At 39.7% G+C, this 19,315-nt stretch overlaps 1 protein-coding gene across 1 annotated transcript; it reads left to right on the forward strand.

The window, feature by feature from the left end:
• Positions 1–11,301: 11,301 nt before the first annotated feature.
• On the forward strand, positions 11,302–17,856 carry meis2a (Meis homeobox 2a). Its single transcript, XM_023994248.3, has 6 exons — positions 11,302–12,525; positions 13,078–13,307; positions 14,094–14,235; positions 14,612–14,662; positions 16,985–17,035; positions 17,641–17,856. Exons 1-6 carry the CDS (start codon positions 12,514–12,516, stop codon positions 17,839–17,841), a joined length of 687 nt encoding a protein of 228 aa, XP_023850016.3. The 5' UTR covers positions 11,302–12,513; the 3' UTR covers positions 17,842–17,856.
• Positions 17,857–19,315: the final 1,459 nt, after the last annotated feature.

Raw genomic sequence — 19,315 nt, forward strand, 5'->3', positions numbered from 1 at the left:
TATGAGGAGAGAAGTGTATGATGAGAGAAGAGTACAAGGAAGGAAATGTATGATGAGAGAAGTGTTTGATGAGAGAAGTGTACGAGGAGAGAAGTGTATGATGAGAGAAGTGTACAAGGAAAACAGTGTATGATGAGAGAAGTGTACGAGGAGAGAAGTGTATGATGAGAGAAGTGTATGATGAGAGAAGTGTATGAGGAGAGAAGGGTATGATGAGAGAAGTGTATGAGGAGAGAAGTGTATGATGAGAGAAGTGTATGAGGGAGAGAAGTGTATGATGAGGAGAGAAGTGTATGATGAGAGAAGTGTATGAAGAGAGAAGGGTATGTGAGAGAAGTGTATGAGGAGAAGTGTATGATGAGAGAAGTGTATGAGGAGAGAAGTGTATGATGAGAGAAGTGTATGATGAGAGAAGTGTATGATGAGAGAACTGTATGAGGGGAGAAGTGTATGATGTGAGAAATGTATGATGAGAGAAGTGTATGAAATCATTACAGAAATGGGAATTTTGAATTACTAATTTATTATTTTACTTCCTATAACTTAATATTTTAACTTTTAACAAAGCGACTCAAAGGGAATAGAACAGAATATTGGACTTCTATACTGTACCATTTACAAGAACGAATTGACGGGCCTCCCGGGAGGTGCAGTGGTCTAGGGCACTGCATCGCAGCGCTAGCTGTGCCACCAGAGACTCTGGGTTCGTGCCCAGGCTCTGTCGCAGCCGGCCGCGACCAGGAGGTCCGTGGGGCGACGCACAATTGGCCCAGTGTCGTCTGGGTTAGGGAGGGTTTGGCTGGTAGGGATATCCTTGTCTCATCGCGCACCAGCGACTCCTGTGGCGGGCCGGGTACAGTGCGCGCTAACCAAGGTCGCCAGGTGCACGGTGTTTCCTGCGACACGTTGGTGCGGCTGGCTTCCGGGTTGGATGCGCGCTGTGTTAAGAAGCAGTGCGGCTTGGTTGGGTTGGGTTGTGTTTCGGAGGACGCATGGCTTTCGACCTTCGTCTCTCCCGAGCCCGTACGGGAGTTGTAGCGATGAGACAAGATAGTAACTACTAACAATTGGATACCATGAAATAGGGGGGTAAAATAAAAAATAAAAAGAACGTATTGACAAGAGAAGTACACTTTGCCATTGTTTCTCTGCTTCTCAAAATCCCAATTGCATTGAGGTTTACGTATTCAGGACATGAACACTATTTTAGTAGAACCTAAGTCTCAATATTCTTCTTACATGTCAAAACTCTGTTCTAACTATTGCTCACTAGTGGCCCCACTCGAGTTTCATCAACTTGTGACAATATGCCATGAGTGGAGCCACAGATCCCAGAGCTGCCCTGAGGAGCAGGGCAGGAGGAATGCGGTCGGACACAGTTCACTTGGAAACTTACATAGAGCATTAAGACAAGTATAAACATAGATCAAGCACTACTAGGATGAACTGTGACAAATAAACCTTATACAAATGAAACAATCCGCAAGTTTGTTTTCAGAGAAAAAGTGTTTTCCTTGTTATCTGTGCATTTAGTGCACAATTGCGTTGTTACACTGTAGTGAAAATTTGTTGGGGCCTACATTATGTACACACTAATATACACACAATATGAATTTATGAAAAACATATTTATTACTTTGCTGTTCCTGATGATAGCCTGTTTCAAAAGTGTGTGTACGAGTGTCTGTGTGTAACTGCCCTCATATACACTATATATACAGAAGTATGTGGACAGCCCTTCAAATGAGTGGATTCGGCTATTTCAGCTACACCCGTTGCTGACAGGTGTATAAAATCGAGCACACAGCCATGCAATCTCTAGAGACAAACATTGGCAGTAGAATGGCCTTACTGAAGAGTTCAGTGACTTTCAACATGGCACCGTCATATGATGCCACCTTTCCAACAAGTCAGTTCGTCACATTTCTGCCCTGCTAGAGCTGCCCTGGTTAACTGTAAGTGCTGTTATTGTGACGTGGAAACGTCTAGAAGCCGTGAAGTGGTAGGTCACACAACGTCAGCACAAGAACTGTTCTTCGGGAGCTTCGTGAAATGGGTTTCCATGGCTGAGCAGCTGCACACAAGCCTAAGAGCACCATGCGCAATGTCAAGCGCCGGCTAGAATGGTGTGAAGCTCGACGACTCTGGAGTAGTGGAATCGCGTTCTCTGGAGTGATGAATCATGCTTCACCAACTGGCAGTCCAACGGACAAATCTGGGTTTGGCGGAAGCTAGGAGAACGCTAGCTACCCCAATGTATAGTGCTAACTGTAAAGTTTGGTGGAGGAGGAATAATGGCCCGGGGCTGTTTTTCAGTAAAAATAAATCTTAACGCTACAGCATACAATGACATTCTAGAAGATTCTGTGTTTCCAACTTCGTGGCAACAGTTTTGGGAAGGTCCTTTCCTGTTTTAGCATGACAATGCCCCCGTGCACAAAGAGAGGTCCATACAGAAATGACTTGTCGAGATCAGTGTGGAAGAACTTCACTGGCCTGCACAGAGCCTTGACCTCAACCCCATCGAACACCTTTGGGATGAATTGGAACACCGACTGTGAGCCAGGCCTAATTGCCCAACATCAGTGCCCGACCTCACTAATGCTCTTGTAGCTGAATGGAAGCAAGTCCCTGCAGCAATGTTCCAACATCTAGTGGAAAGCCTTCCCAGAAGAGTGGAGGCTGTAATAACCAACTCCATATTAATGCCCATGATGTTCGACGAGCAGGTGTCCACTTAGTTTTGGTCATATAGTGTAGTTGGGTGTATACACACACGCTATATTTTCCCATCCTCCAGAACATCTGCATGTTTCAGGGCTGCAAGCAGATATTATTACATTTGAATTACATTACAAATGGCCAGGAGCTGGGAGAGATATAGTGGGCATGTCTCTATTCCCTCCATTTTGTGTTCCTCGGGCTTATTCCAAGGCATTTTGTGAGATATGGCTTTTCCCACCCTTGTTCATCCTCAAGCTCATCTAATAAAATACAAGATTCATATGTTAAACATTGAAGTATTACACTTCTTTACTGTACTTAATAATTAATGGACCCAGCCTATCGCTTTATGAATATTTACATGTAAAGTATCCCTGTGAGCCCTCAGTAAGCCAGAGGGAGGGAAGTGTGTTTATAGTATTAAACACTCAAACATTCTTCCAGACCCTATTTTGCCTGCAACCATGGAAAACACCCACTAAACCATTGCAAGTATTTTATTTGTTGTTTCACAATGTAACCCATTCAACTTCCGTTTAGACGTGGCAAGTCAAATTACAGGTACTCTGGTTGAACGCAGTTCTGAAATCCCACGACACTGCTTGTCTAGTTGTAACTCGAAGGGAGAAGAAAAGATGCTTCATTTTATTTCCTCAGTATTTACATTCGTCATTGAATTTACCTACCACTCATTTTGTGGTTCATGAGGTTTCTTGAAAGATGTGGGCAAATCAATGTGTTAGATGTGCAGAAATTGAGGTAATATCATGAGATACATGGAATGGAATGGAGACTTACAATTCAGGAATGTCTCGCTGCTCCTTTTCCTTGTTGTTGCAGTCAATTCACTTCCTAAACACAACACTTCTGGGGTAGATAGGATGACAACATAACTTGGTAAACAACTATTTGGTTGTTTGCTTTCCCTGCATCCTTCACACCATTCAATTAAAACATAAAGAATCTCGGCCATAAATGTCCCTCTGTAATACAGGACTTTTGTACAATTATTTATCTACTTCCTCTTTTTTGTTTATAATTTAGTTATTAAAAACTAGGTACCAGTAAATCATATATTTACATGGGTATAACTTTATATGTGACAAGATGCCATAAAATGTTGTGTGACTACCCTGTCATGTTCAGATACAGCAGTAATTGATTGCCCAGAAGGCACTGCTTCACCACAACAACCAGACTGACTGGTGAGATTGACAACCTTTGACCTTTGAGTTGACTCATGGGATAGTGAACCAGAAGTGTAATCAGAAATGTATTGAATATCTCTTGGTAAGGTTGCTCTCACGGTCACCCTGAGGATATGAGGTGTTGATAATGGACGTCTAGAATGTTTGTGGTACATGCTATATTATTATATAATAGGTGAACTCCAGCATGTTTGGTTACGGTGATATTTATCTAAAGAATTGGCGTTTGACTGTTGTCAGTGCGTCTCCTCTCTGCAGGTCCCCCTGCGCCTCAGATCTCCTCTCTGTCTCCTATGTGGATAAGTGGCTGGCTGCAAAGGCAACACTGCTCTTTGATATTTCACTCCTCATTTGAATCAGTGGTCGCTTTATTTGACAATGTGCGGTAATTACCTGGGTACATTGCTTGATCATGTGAACTCCTGCAGATCCGAGGGGGGTTTCGAGGGGGGGGGGGGGGGGGAGACACATAAACAGAAAGGAGCAGGAAGAAAACAAAACAGGAAAAACCATGCCATCTGCATTTGTTAACTTGCATCTTTCATTTTTTTCTTTCTCTCTAACAATCGGCTGAGATGTCACGGCTGAGATGTGTGTGAGTTAGGTTAACTGAGACCGGTTGGTTGGTGTGTATTTTCAGATGTACGCCAGCCGGTGTTTGTAATCTAGGCGGCCTATGTTGTGTGGTGAGTATCCATGAGGTCAGTCAGTGAGGGTTTCCAACGGAAATGTCACCTGGGAACCGCACATCATATGAAATACACAGGACGCTCACTGCATTCAGAGTAGTTAGAGACTGAGAGACCAAACTCTTGGATTCATATGTGACCTTTCACTAGTTACATCATGAAGCCTCTTGAATTTCTTAATAGCTGTTTTAATCACTTCAGGTTGTCATTAGGTGAGCAGTACTGTCAATAGTTTGTTTCAATTGGTTTTATTCCAAAATTATACCTTTAATCAAAATTCTAACAATGCCGTGCTTCTCTGTAGAATCTGTAAGTCTACACCCGGCTTATGTGAAATTCAAATAAACTACAGAACAATCTAGAATGCAATAAAGAATACATTCAATGTTATCACACCACAACACCATATCATCAATTATAAAACACGCTTATTTATTAATTGTATCAAAACTTTAAGGACAGGTACAAATATACACAAAGATACCTCAGAATCTTTACAAGCAACACTTGACTGTTGAGCCTGCCATACTACACTTATTTATCAGCATGTAGGGCACTTGAAGTTTACACACATGGGAGAGTAAACAATGATTGCACAGGTGGCTCACCTGGAGATTTAGCATTTAACATTACCCAAGAACATTGTTACAGATTTTTTAGTTAACTAAATGTTTTAAATGTTCATATTTATTATGAAAGCCTATTCAATAGTGTTTATAGAACAACAGAGTAGTGTTTCTCATCATTTCACTTTCATCTCTAGTCATTCTTTCACTTTAGCCTACCTAGACTAAATGTAATGCAGCTGTAACTTATCTGACTGGAACTCCCCACCCTGATGGAAACAACCACTCCTGCCCCTTTTCCAGTTCAACTACACTCCTATTGTACAACATAAAGCATCTCACAGATGTCACAAAGTAGCAGGGCAATAGGCTAGTATATGAAAACTGAACATACACATTTATCCAAATGAAAACTCCCTCTTATTTAACTGTTCTTATTTACCACTACACAAAAGTCCCATAACAGGTCCATAATTGTTAAGATGTATAGACACATAGGGGGGCTATATTCACCTGCCTTTTGATAAAGGCAATTTGGCGAGTTCAAAAATATTACCACGCACATGAAGGCAGAGCCATCTGAACGTAGCCTACAGTATGTCACTTTCACAAAATGTTCCTGTAGGAAAACTATAATTATTAGTGTTGTTTTATATTGAAAGTAGTGACTTTTCAACCAAGTAAAAGACAATAAAGCATTTCTGAAGGCTATAACTCGTAACTCGTAAAAAGCGTATTTATTAAATAGCATTGAACAATTTCAAGAAGAAAACTTTGCTAAACATCTACTTTTTACGCAAAGGGTGCATTACGTGGATGGCCTATTCTCACATTTGAAAACAATTGTAGGTCTGCAAGTAGCTTTAATACATAGTTGGGTTTTCGTGCAGTGTCAGAAGCTTGCGTTAAGATAAGATATGGTTATCTGTTTAGTTGGATGTGTGTCTGACAGACATTCCAAGGTTTAAAGCTGCATGCCTAATTATGAATCCTGACACGTCTGCCATCAAGGCTGGCATAAAAACATCTCCAATTGTCCAGAGGGCAACCGAACACATTCTATTTGCGTTCTTGATTATTCTGTCCAATTGAATTCAATTCCGGGGCATGATGCAACCATGAAAATGTAACACTTAAATTGTTCCCCTCTGTGCTGGACAAACAACTCAAGGGTGGAATTGATGTTAAGTTTAAAGTGGAGAGGGGAATTAATACAATTTAATAACGGTTTAAATGGACGGGGTAGTTTCTTTGGTGCCTAAAGCCATGTTCCCCTTTGATCAGCGAGGGAGGGCGACTTTATTGGACATGTTTCTATTTCCAAATCCGCATAACACGCAACGATGCATGTATTTCCTATTATGTAGATAAGGAAGAGAGCGTTTCATATGTAATAAAGGTGGGCCCATAGCCTACTGCCTCTTTAAGCCCCTTAAGTCTGAGAAATGATGAGCGACAGAGGCACCGCGAGAGGGTCAGCGCTATTAACTTCTCAGTTTCTCGGGCTCCACTTAAACTTTTCTCTATTACATGTCGTAATGTGGCGAGATGGGCCCTTTACGTGTCCACCTCCTCAATCCCAAAATAAAAATGCATACCTGCCCCCCAAAGTGCTCGGTAAACTGATAGTCTAGCTACACATTTCTTTATATTTGCTCAGACAGTTCGATACGAAGGGGACAAGGACAAATTATTAGGCTATAGTTAGGCTACTCTTGCACGCCCAGTATTTCGGGATAAACACACAATACAAGCTCCTCAGCAGCATTTGATGCATATGACCGTAGTTCTCGCCACGGTCACTAATCTCGCCATGCCTGACTGAAACGGTGCTTCGTCGGGAGGGATGTTCATTCAGCTCTCGGTAATGATCCAGACAACTACTACCTCTATGGAAAAAGTATGATAGCATGTTCTTGCAAGAAAACCTCAGTGTCCTTATGATAAATTGTGGTTGGTTGTGAAATTCGTTTCGGAGAATTCAAAACAGTATGACAAAACATTACCAAATTTCTATTGACCTTAAACATAACCAAATTTCTATTGACCTTGGGGATTCTATTATATCATAATGGAAATAATAGAGTGGGGCAACATGAATCTATTTGGACGATATCGACCGGGAATAAATAATAGATTGCTGAGACATTCTAAAATGTCTTTATTTCACGAAATATGACATTAATTCAAACGTGTTTATGTCCAAATAAATCAGACATATTTTTATGATTTATAATTAGATTGAAACTGATTGCTTGTGATTTTGCTATTAATTTGAATTAACAGCACTGTCAAATATTAGGCCTACATTAATGGATTGTAACAGTAATAATAACAGACAAATAATAATAATAACAATAACATAATAATCCGAGCTTCATGTGTCATTTTTAATTACACCAGTTATCTATTTCGCAGAAGCTTTCATGTACAGAAAAACACCTTTGAGTAATTGCACTGAGGGATGAATGGCCTGTGTACCAGTAAATTCCTTTACATTAATTGAGCCAGAAACCATAACTAATGATGGTCCCAACTGCCTCACTGGGTTTTTCTATTTAATCCTAATCTTTGGACGAATAGTACCATTTTGGTTACCGTTATTTTGATATTACACAGCACCCTGCGTGGTTCACATTTCACTCGGAAAAATTGTTTGTTGGGATACAAATTATGCTTGATATATTGATAACATAGGCATTCGAATCCATTCTCTCTCCTCACAAAATATTTTTCAAATAGGCCTATTTTCAACTGTAAATTATATTCAATTGCACTTTAAAAACATATATGGTTCAAATAATAATGAATTCATTATGATCACAATTTATAATGCATATTTTTCGTTGTCACGCAAATTAGATTTTTCCTAAAGATTACCTATTTTTTTCTTAATTTCTTAATAGTGGCGCGATTCAACGTTTGGCGTTTGTTCAATCCGCCAGATGTCGCTAGAGGAATGCATATTTTAAGCATTAGGCATGCTAAGTGTCTTTGAGACAGATCCCAAGGATTTTCAAGGGAGAACGCCACAGTTACATTTTGTGTGGCTCCCCACCCCACCCCCTCTCTCTCCCCCTCCTCAGACACCAGAATCTGAAAATCGATAGAGGGGAAAATACGGCTTTGGAACTGAAGAATTTACAGTTAGTCGCGAAACTTTGACAAGTATTTGAGTTGCTCATTCCACTTTCTGGGACCCTAGTCACATTTCACGTGGGGTCAGAAAGAGTTCAGCCTGGTGAGGTAATGCCGTATGTGTTGCATGAGGAAAACATTGACAGGGCTACGTATAAACAAAAAAAACTTCACTGTAGATTATGTAAACACTGAGATAAATAAATGAATAGTTAGTTAATCACTCGATTTTAACATATACATTCGAGTATTGATATTGTCTGAACATCAATTGAACAAAAGCCTACTACAAAACTTCCGAAAATAACCATAATTTAAATATACCTGAACGCAATTCAGAATTATCTTTGTATTGACCTTTAGGTTACTGAAAGTGTTGGTTTTCTGTCCCCTTCAGAAAAGTCTATGATCTACTCTTATCTGTGGGCTTTCTATAGCCAACATGAGCTTTTCCTATTTGCATAATCTCAAATACTAAGGCGGGCCAACTCAGAACAAAGTAACAAACAAGATTAGGCCGATGTTATTTGTTCCTGTGGTTAAGCAGCGATTGTTTCTAAAGAAGTATTTAAGGTCACTAAGAGGATTTAAACCCCGATTTGTATCAGTGACCTTTTTGAAGGAATTAAATCAACAAAACATTTCTCCATATTTAGCAACACGATAGGCTACCAGGCTACTTTAGAGGAAGCCATGGCAAAGTGGAGATATTGGTGTCTGTTTTGAAATGGGAGTTTGGGGGTTACTTTTTTACAGTAGGTGCACTTTTAGGATGTGACACCGAGTGGATCTTTAGCCTCGTGATTGTCTCAGTAGTGTTTTCCTTGAAATAGATCCGCTGCCCCCTAATGAATCCAAACGCAGCTGGCCATGTCCCACACGGACACCGAGAGCTTTAACCCTAAACTGACCTCAATTTGACACCACCAGATGAAATTTTACCGCCTGTTAATGCCATCTTCTGCAGAAGAGACGGATCCGCATGTTGACGGAGATGCACTTCTACTTGAACACAGATTGTGTTCATATGTATCCTTATCCATATGAGTCCTCAACCTGAAAAGTCACACAATGGGAAATCCACTAAACATAATGGGAACTTGGGCATGATATGGGACACTTGAAAGGTCTTGGGTTGCAAACACTTGCATGTTTCCAAAACCATGAGAACATGTTTTAGGTATCCTCCATTTAATCTAGGCTATGTTCTAGGTTTTATAAGGCTAATTTAATCGTATTATTAAATATGAATTAGAATTATATTAAGACTATTAAGTATTAGGATTGAAATACAATATCCAGAACGAGGATTTAGAGTGTATAAAAGTGTATTTATTGCCATAACTAAAATATAATGTCTCACTAACAGGATTCTGATTTATTTGATGTTATTCAGATTTATGTTAGATTTGAATGCTGATAGAGGCTATATTTTGGATTCACCATTACATGGCATTGCATTGTAATGAATAGCATGTCCTTAGCTTGTACCAAGAACTATAAGTAAAATACCTAAAATAAACTTCATAAACATTTAACATATTGTGTTATATACATTTTATAAAATATAAAACTTTTGAATGTTCAAAAGGTTGAGGTGCATTTTGGAAGAAAAGGCTATTTCATATATGACCACCTCAAGTTTCACAAGCTCTTCGAATGTGTACATCACCCGCCTTTAGGCCAAAATATATATAAGATAAAAGATTTGTTTAAAAAAAAACTGTGTATACGATTTTGACCGTATAACGTAAAAATGTGCCACATTTTACTTATCCAACGCTTAAAAATGTTACTTACATTTTTGGGGATTGGATAGCTCTAATGCGACTGAATCATTCATACATTCACAGAATAGGCCTAATCATATCAGCTACTTAGCCTGACTTTCCACAACTGCACTGTTGGAGAACCTTCCGTTTTACGAGACACAACAAAGGACATAATATGATTCACTTACCATGTTTGTCCGGAAGAAAAACGCTAGGGTTAGTGTACAGGTCATAGTGCACGATATCATTATAAGCATTCGGGCTAACATCAAAAACCCACGTCTTCAAAAGCTCACGCATCCAGCCCCTGGTTCTGTTCACAGAATGTAACATCGGTCAGAGGTATTTGGAGACGATGCATGCGGCTCTGCGCATAACACTGTAGTTCCTTCTCGGGCTATTGCACGTTGAACTGTCCACACAGCCGTTCGTCAACCCTGCAGTCCTACTTTTTCTTGTAGGGCTTCCCACCCCCTTATGCCAACAAACATAATTGTTGTCACAGTCCTTCATTTTTAAAATATTTTTCAATTGCTATTTCTATTGTCATCCCAAGCAACCGTATGGCGCGTTTGTTTGTTGGGAGTATATTGACCTTACAGCTGAATCCAACCCTTTAGCTCATCCAACCTATGAATGGTTAATTTCGACAACCACCAAAAATGTCACCGAGCCATAAATGTATCAATTTATGTGAAAACATATCAATATAACGATGATGCCATCTGCGCAAACGTGTATATTATCATTGATGGAGCTAAATATTAAAAGGGATAGATGGCCTGTTTCGGTTTTGTGCGTAAAAAAGCTTGGGCTCAGGGAAAAAGGGCTATAGCCTCAGCGCAATCGATGGCCGGAGCGTTGCTCCTCCTCTAAACTTCAAACTCAAGACATGATTGATGATCTTGGGGAGCTTTGATAATTGACTACTCTGAGGTAAGGCACGGATTTCTATCTGGAGAGGGGATTGGACGAGAGAAACATACAAAATTACTTTCTCTACAAAAGCTTTTTCTTTTTGGAAAAGTTCATTCTGGACTGAGAAGGGGTGCGCCATATCGTTTAATTTGCTAAACAGCCCCGTTCATAATTAGCAGTACGATTAAAAGGTATTACCGAGATATTTCATACTAGGCACACCGGCTATAACCACAACACAAGATAACAAGTAAGCGTTAACAAGTAAGCGTCATGCTCATAAATTAAACTCAAAACGAATCAGGTATCTTTACAGTGTCATTATAGATGATTTGACTAGAGATCATGTTTTGATTGCGTGACGGATTCTTAGTTTAGAATATTTTTGAGTGAAAACAATAAGTATGAGTGGTGATGTGTGAACAATAGGCTACTTACTGTTCATTATTTATCATATTTATGATAACTTTTTTGACTCGTGAACGGTACGAGGTGCCACGCGTATTTCTTTCAGACTATTTGCAATAGTGAAACTAGAACAAGTTAGTCGTGCGCCTTAGCTCGGGCTTTTCCTACTCTTATTATACAGCGCTTATAGGTCCGCGTTGGCATGTATAGGGAAACGCTGCTTCGGATCTAAAAGCATAGCAGATTAACACAAATAGGCTACTTCACTTTTTTTCTTTTCTTTTTGCTTCTCACTTATCAGCGAAGGGAATTGCCTGGGAGTGTAGAATCTGTGTTGTTTGGCTCCCCCCGTGAGGAGTTGAAGCCGTCCTCGTGCATACTCTGCATATCACAGGATTTGGTCTCTCCTCTCTTTCTGTAGCTGCTGTAGGACTGGCTATGGCCACCGCTACTTCCGGGTTCCGTCATTTCATTCTCCCGCCGATCAGCGCAGCAAACTGACTCTGTTCTATAAGCAAGCTAGCAGCCAACCTGCCAACACTCGCTGACACTCACTCATCTCAGACCGCGAGATAGACGAAATACCTACGGGGAAAGGAAAGATCTGAATTGCAATCTCTTAATTTCTATTGCTTTTTCTTTTTACAGTAATAATAAAACAAGATAGCAATCCGGAGGCATAAAGAGGACGCGGACTTGCTGGATGAAAACGGGCTGAAAAGATTCATCCTCTCTTGAACATCATCACCAACCATCATTCATTCATTACCTTGACAACCCCTGGCTTTGATTGACAGCTGGAGTGGCAAAAAGCCACGAGACACGACAGTTTAGTTACATGCAGGTTGTTGATGGGCCGATTGTAACCTTCAGTTTGGTGCTTGACATTTTTTTTTATTTTTGGGGGAAAGAGGAAAACAAGAAAAATTGCAAAACTCCTCCTGATGCTTCTGCTTGCACTCTACCACATTGGAGAATAGGAGAATTCGCAAAGTTGGTTGAAAAAGGAATCTTACCAGTAAATCACTTTCTAACCTGACTGGGATATTAAATATACGACACATCCAGGAGTTTATTGGAGCGCAGCCTGATGGCGCAAAGGGTAGGTTTTAAATCTCCAACACTTACCTATACAAATCCACTCTAGGAGGGCCTCCATATCGCTATCCTCTTGTCAGTGGCGGCTTATTTATAAATTGTTCATATCTAAGCCGTTTTATTTGACATTTTTGCAGTAGGCTACCTTTACTCTTCAAGCGGAGTTAAAGCCTCTGCTTAACCGACGGTCTCCGCAGCATTCGTGGAGCAGTTTTAAAGGGACTCCTAAGTAATTCGGTGTTTTGCCAAAGTAACCCACCTACGGGGATTCAGAACTTTAAAATGTTTTTGGTAATTACAAATACAAACCTTATCAATGTATTCACTTGGTAGTTTAGCCATGGCGATTGCCTTTTCTGCCGAAGCAACAGGAATGGCACAAGGATTTGCTTACTTTTTTCAAATGCTGGTGTAGTAGCCTCGTTTTACTATATCGCTTTGACTATAGCCTACTATGACTTCAGTAACATGTTACCTGATAATTAGCCTATATGTACATTTTGGCCACGTTACGCGTGAATTTCTATCCTCTGACTTTGTTGTTGTTTTATTCCAGTACGATGAGCTGGCCCATTATGGTGGGATGGACGGAGTCGGGGTCCCGGCGTCTATGTACGGAGACCCGCATGCTCCACGGCCGCTACCCCAAGTCCATCACTTGAACCATGGACCACCGCTCCATGGCCAGCACTACGGTGCTCATGCACCCCATCCCAGCGTTATGCCCAACAGCATGGGCTCCGCTGTCAACGATGTTTTAAAGAGGGATAAAGATCAAATTTATGGGTAGGTGGACTATAATTACATACCTTATTATTAATCTATTTTAGGCTTTCAGGGTGATTTGACTTATGGACGTTTTACTTGTTGCAAAAGTTAACTCAGAGTATATGCATTAGCAAGTTTAATTTAGACAATTTCAACCATTATTTTGTGTTTGGAAAAAGTATTGTCAAAACCTAGAGGTCTAAGAGTATCAGTCATCTGATATTATCATACCTTATATTTTAAAACGATTATGGATAACCATTATAGTACAATTAAAACGAAACCTTTATTAAATAGAAGGATGCATGTTATTGGCACATTGTAACACGAACTTGAACACATTGCAACATTATGGTTATGGATACTTGTAAACCGTTGAAAGGTCCGAGTTAATTTTTGGGGGGTATAATCCCCAAAACATTATAAAAGCCATTACTAATGAATGCTTTAGTGTCTGTGTGTAAAGTACATTGGAAAAATATAAGACAAACACATATGGTGTAACTTGTAAACAATGTATTTTTCCATCGATGTGCACATAGCTTATTCATAAGTTGTTTACAAAGTAGGCTACTTTATGAATGAATTTGGAGAAGTAAAATACATTTCAAAAAGTTATCTCAGTCAAAACCTTGGAAAGTATATTCTATATTCCTGACACATTCTTCACTGTTTGCACTCCTAGCATCTTTAGTTTTACGCTAAACTTTAGCTTGCTGTGTAGCCGTGTGATTAGCTTGTGTTAAGCCTGTGTGGAGGCGCTGGATGCCGGGTTGTGTTCAGGCTCTGTTTCCCCTCTTACAGTCACCCATTATTCCCGCTGCTCGCGCTGGTTTTTGAGAAGTGCGAGCTGGCGACGTGCACTCCGAGGGAGCCAGGGGTAGCAGGCGGCGATGTCTGCTCCTCCGACTCCTTCAACGAGGACATCGCAGTCTTTGCCAAACAGGTCATTTTTTATATATATTTACTAAAAGCCTAATACGATTTTCCAAGTGCTTATGGCACACGTATCTACTTGTTAACTTTTGACACATTTCACTTTTGGGAATTTAAAAGTTAAAGTTGAACGTTTGAAAATAAAAGTGTGTTATAGGCTGTACATAGTCGAAGTTAACACGTGAATTCACTGGTGATATTGAGTTATTCATGTTTACACCGTATGCAATGCAAATATAATATCACTTTGAATTATGTTTTATTTATTATACAATAGTCTATTATTGCACGAAATCAAATATATATTTTTTTAGAATGGATTCATGACTAAATGCCCTCGACGCCTGTAAGAAGTAATTAATCCCCCATCTTTGGTGTTATTGTAGGTCCGAGCAGAAAAACCTTTATTTTCATCAAATCCAGAGTTGGACAATTTGGTAAGCACTATGCAGGACCACCATTTGCCGTTCAATTCCCTTCCTGGTGTGACTGTTAGTTACTCTTACTTAGCTTGTTTTGTGGACTTAAACCATGCTCTTGTGTTCTCAGCATCGCAAAGTAAACATGTAAGGATTTGATGCAAAAGCACAACACAGATGTTAGATAGGTTTCTTTGAAGTGAACAAGGGGAAGCTCTGAGGGGTNCAGCACTACGGTGCTCATGCACCCCATCCCAGCGTTATGCCCAACAGCATGGGCTCCGCTGTCAACGATGTTTTAAAGAGGGATAAAGATCAAATCTATGGGTAGGTGGACTATAATTACATACTTTATTTTTAATCTATTTTACGCTTTCAGTGTGTTTTGACTCATGGACGTTTTACTTGTTGCAAAAGTTAACCCAGCGTAGGCCTATATGCATTAGCAAGTTTACAAAATGAAGTGTAGTTTAGATAAAAATTAAATATTGTCAGAACCTAGAGGTCTATGTTTATCAGTCATCTGATATTATCACAACTTACATTTTAAAAAGAATATGGATAACTATTATAGTATACAATTAAAACTAAGCATGTTTTAAATAGAAGGATGCATCTTATTGGCACATTGTAACAAGGGGATAAACACACACTGAAACGTATGGTTATGGCTACTTGTAAAAAAGTTGATAGGTCCGAGTTTAAATTTGGTATAATCGCCAAAACATTATAATAGTCAGCACTAATGCGTTAGTGTCCGTGCGTAACATGCATTGGAAAAATATAAGACAAATGATGTCATTTGTAAACAATGCATTTTGCCATTGATGTGCACATAGCTTATTCATAAAATGTTTACAAAGTAATCTACTTTATGGAAGAATTTGGAGATACGTTTCAAATGTTATCTCAGTCAAAACCTTGGAAAGTATAGTAGTTTAAATTATTCCTGACAAATTCTTCACTATTTACACTCCTTGGGATCTTTAGTTTTACGCACAACTTTAACTTGCTGTGTCGCCGTGTGATTAGCTTGTGTTAAGCCTGTGTGGAGGAGCTGGCTGCCAGGTTGTGCTCAGGCTCTGTTTCCCCTCTTGCAGTCACCCATTATTCCCACTGCTCGCGCTGGTTTTTGAGAAGTGCGAACTGGCGACGTGCACTCCGAGGGAGCCTGGGGTAGCAGGCGGCGATGTCTGCTCCTCCGACTCCTTCAATGAGGACATCGCAGTCTTTGCCAAACAGGTCACTTTTTATATATTTTCTAAACACCTAATAGGATTTTCCAAGTGCTCATGGCACACGTAGCACACGTATCTTCTTGTTAACTTTTTACACATTTCACTTTTTTGATTTTTAAAGTTAAAGTTGAACATTTGAAAATTAAAAGTGTGTTTGTTAGGTTATATAATTTCGAAGTTAAAACGCAAATTCACTGATAATATTGACTCATGAATGTCTACACAGCATGAAATGCAAACATAATATAACTTTGAATTGTGTTTTATTTATTATACAACATTATTGCACTAAAGTCAAATATATATTTTGGAATGGATTCATGACTAAATGCATTCAACGCCTGTAAGAAGTAGTCGAATTAACCCCACATCTTTGGTGTTATTCTAGGTCCGAGCAGAAAAACCTTTATTTTCATCAAATCCAGAGTTGGACAATTTGGTAAGCACTATGCACGACCGTTTGCCTTTCAATTCCCTTTTTGGTGTAACTGTTACTTCTACTTAGGTTGTTTTTTACTTAAACCATGCTCTTGTGTTCTCAGCATCGCAAAGTAAACATGTAAGGATTTGATGCAAAAGCACAACACAGATGTTAGATAGGTTTCTTTGAAGTGAACAAGGGGAAGCTCTGAGGGGTCTCGAGTGGCACAGCATTACGCTGCCTACAGGAGGCCGAGAGGGAAGCCTCTGATTAGGCTAAAAAGCGCTGGGACTCTCACTGGGCGAATCCTGCGCCATGGTCACTCATTGGGAGCAATGGAGCAGGATTTGCCGTTTAAATCGCTGCCTATGTAGCCCAGATCAATTGGCTCGGTTGACCAAATGTGTCTTGCCTAATTCAGTTGTTAGATCATCTTAACATTTTTATTTTTCAAATGTTAAATGAATAGCGAATGCAGTATCGCACACCACGACAAATGTGGGAAGCATCACTTTGCTCGAGAACCCCATAGTCTAAACTTCAAGAAAATGCAGTAATGTGTTTTTGTTATATGAAGTGAAAATAACAATGTGTAGCCTTGTGCTTACCATTCCATTATACTTTCATAATTTGAAGACTCCAAAAATGTTGATGTTTATTATTGTTTATTCCTGTTTTCAGATGATACAAGCCATACAAGTATTACGATTTCACCTTTTGGAATTAGAAAAGGTATTATTATTTTTTTACAATTCATATTTTTATTGTGTGATTATAGTGTTTGAGACGTGATCCGCTTTAGATTCTGCATGTGGCCCTGTATTTACATAACTCGTGTAGTAAGTAGCCTAGTTTGTTGCACAAATGTGAAAGTTAGACAGTTTTTGAATTTAGCTGAAAATGAGTTTATATTCTATGTGATGTAATACATTATTAAGAGAAACATATTAATATTCAACTATTAAAATACTATAATGTTTAATTGTCATAAAGAGACTCGTAAAATAATTCCGAGTGATTGGATTGAATTCACACTCTTGGGCCTATACAATACACTGACCGTATTGATAATGCTTTGGCATTATTGTTATGGTAATATCACAAGTTTGAAGGCTGGAGATTTGGCCTCAACTGGTTATTATATGTCGAGCTTACGCATGGTGTTTATTTTTTTCCGTTCAACTTGTTGCCCTGGTCTCAAGAGAATAATAACCGCTGCAACAATGTCACTATTGTTTCCTTGCGCGGATAATGCCCCTTAATTGTAGGCTAGATATTCTTGGACTGTCTGCACCGTTTCCCCATCCTGACAATTTTTTATTTTCTCCTTGTTCTAGGTGCACGAGCTCTGCGACAATTTTTGCCACCGGTACATCAGTTGTTTGAAAGGAAAAATGCCAATAGATCTAGTTATAGACGAGCGGGATGGAAGCTCGAAGTCAGACCACGAAGAGCTCTCAGGATCTTCGACCAACCTAGCCGATCACGTAAGTAATAAGCTTTTCTATCTTTATAATAGTTTTATCAGAAAGTTATAGAGGCCTGTTACGGCGTCGTTGTTGTCAGTGCGTGTTGTTTGTTGTTTGTCATATTGAAGTAGACGTTTTCAAATAGTCATTTGTGACATTTTATTGTCGTTAGAAGTTGTTTCAAATGTATTTTACTAACGGTGTAATTTGTTGATTGTTTTACATGGTGTGAACTGTCATTATAGTCACCGTTTAGCCTGGGTCGTGGTATATGTCCTCAGCAGTAGGCCTGTTGGTGCTGTTGCATGCTGCAGATGCATTTGGGAAATCGATATTTTTAGGTCAAAAGTCATTTGTGATACAATGCAGTGAGTTATTGTTTTAGTCTTTTGATTAGGGGCATTCATGTGTGTATAATTACTGTTTGTCTCTCTGTGTGTGTGTGAGTGTGAGTGTGAGTGTGTGAGTGTGTGTGTGTGTGTGGTGTGTGTGTGTTGTGTGTTGTGTGTGTGTGTGTGTGTGTGTGTGTGTGACAGAAGGCGAGAGTGTGTGCATGTGTGTTATGTCTTTTTGGGGGGGGGGGTATGGATTGTTTTTGGGGATATGGATTGTTGGACATTGAATGTGAAGCGATTAAAGTTTGCTCATAATTACAATAGAATAGCACGTTTTTGGAGTGGACTAATGATTTTAAAAAGCAAGGGCATAATTTCGAGAGACAGTGTAAGAGACTATAATGATTTGGGGCGTGCGTAAAAAACCTTTCGGGTTTTGCTGCAGAAAGGGCGAAAGTGATATTCAGTATGGGCTACCATCAATGTCAAGTTCATAATGTGGTATTAGGCCTACCTCACGGCTTGGCAGTGCAGTAATGGCGTTACTTGCTGTTGCTGTTAATGTGTTTAATTGTTTCTTATTGATCGCCCTGTGGTTCTGCTCTGCAGTGGCTCTCTCTCTCCTCTGCACCCCCATTTTATGGCCTTGAGGCTCCATAATAATGAATTCAATTACATATACCTGAAGTACAGTGGCTTTAAATTTCAAGATTTATCCCGTGCCTTAAATGCGTCTTGTTCGGTGTAAAAACGGGACGCTGCATATAATCGGTGCATTGTATAAAGGCCTAACGTTGATAATTCATTATTGATTTAATATCAGTGATCAGATCTAATATCCCTATTAAATAGGTTGTAGGGATGACGTTTTGGTGAATTCGAGGTGTGTATTTCGTGACAGAGTGACTGGTTTATATCTGAGCAGCACGAGCCCAAGCCTATTAGGAATGAAAGCAGATTGAAGTATTATTCAAAGTCACTGCGCTGCAACTGTTGGGTCTAGCTATAATAGCGGCTGATTCTCTTTGAAAAGCCGGCGCGTTGTTCAGAGTTGCGCAGTCAGAGTGCAAAGCATAAGGTGAATTAAAACACAATTAACACCCGTAGCAAAGTGGGGCCGAGCAGCGGTTAAAAGCTCAACATGGTGGAGCTCCTCTCCAGAATAGGCTAAGTGTAGAAATGAGGCATTCTGTTGTTTATACTGAAGA

The sequence above is a fragment of the Salvelinus sp. IW2-2015 genome, linkage group LG9 (assembly GCF_002910315.2).
Source record: "Salvelinus sp. IW2-2015 linkage group LG9, ASM291031v2, whole genome shotgun sequence".
NCBI classification, from domain to species: Eukaryota; Metazoa; Chordata; class Actinopteri; order Salmoniformes; family Salmonidae; genus Salvelinus; species Salvelinus sp. IW2-2015.

Excerpts from the sequence above, each read along its gene's own strand:
- meis2a (XM_023994248.3), top strand. Across the intron at positions 14,236-14,611 it reads TCGCAGTCTTTGCCAAACAG|GTCCGAGCAGAAAAACCTTT; the intron begins GTCATTTTTTAT and ends GTGTTATTGTAG. Across the intron at positions 14,663-16,984 it reads ATCCAGAGTTGGACAATTTG|ATGATACAAGCCATACAAGT; the intron begins GTAAGCACTATG and ends TCCTGTTTTCAG.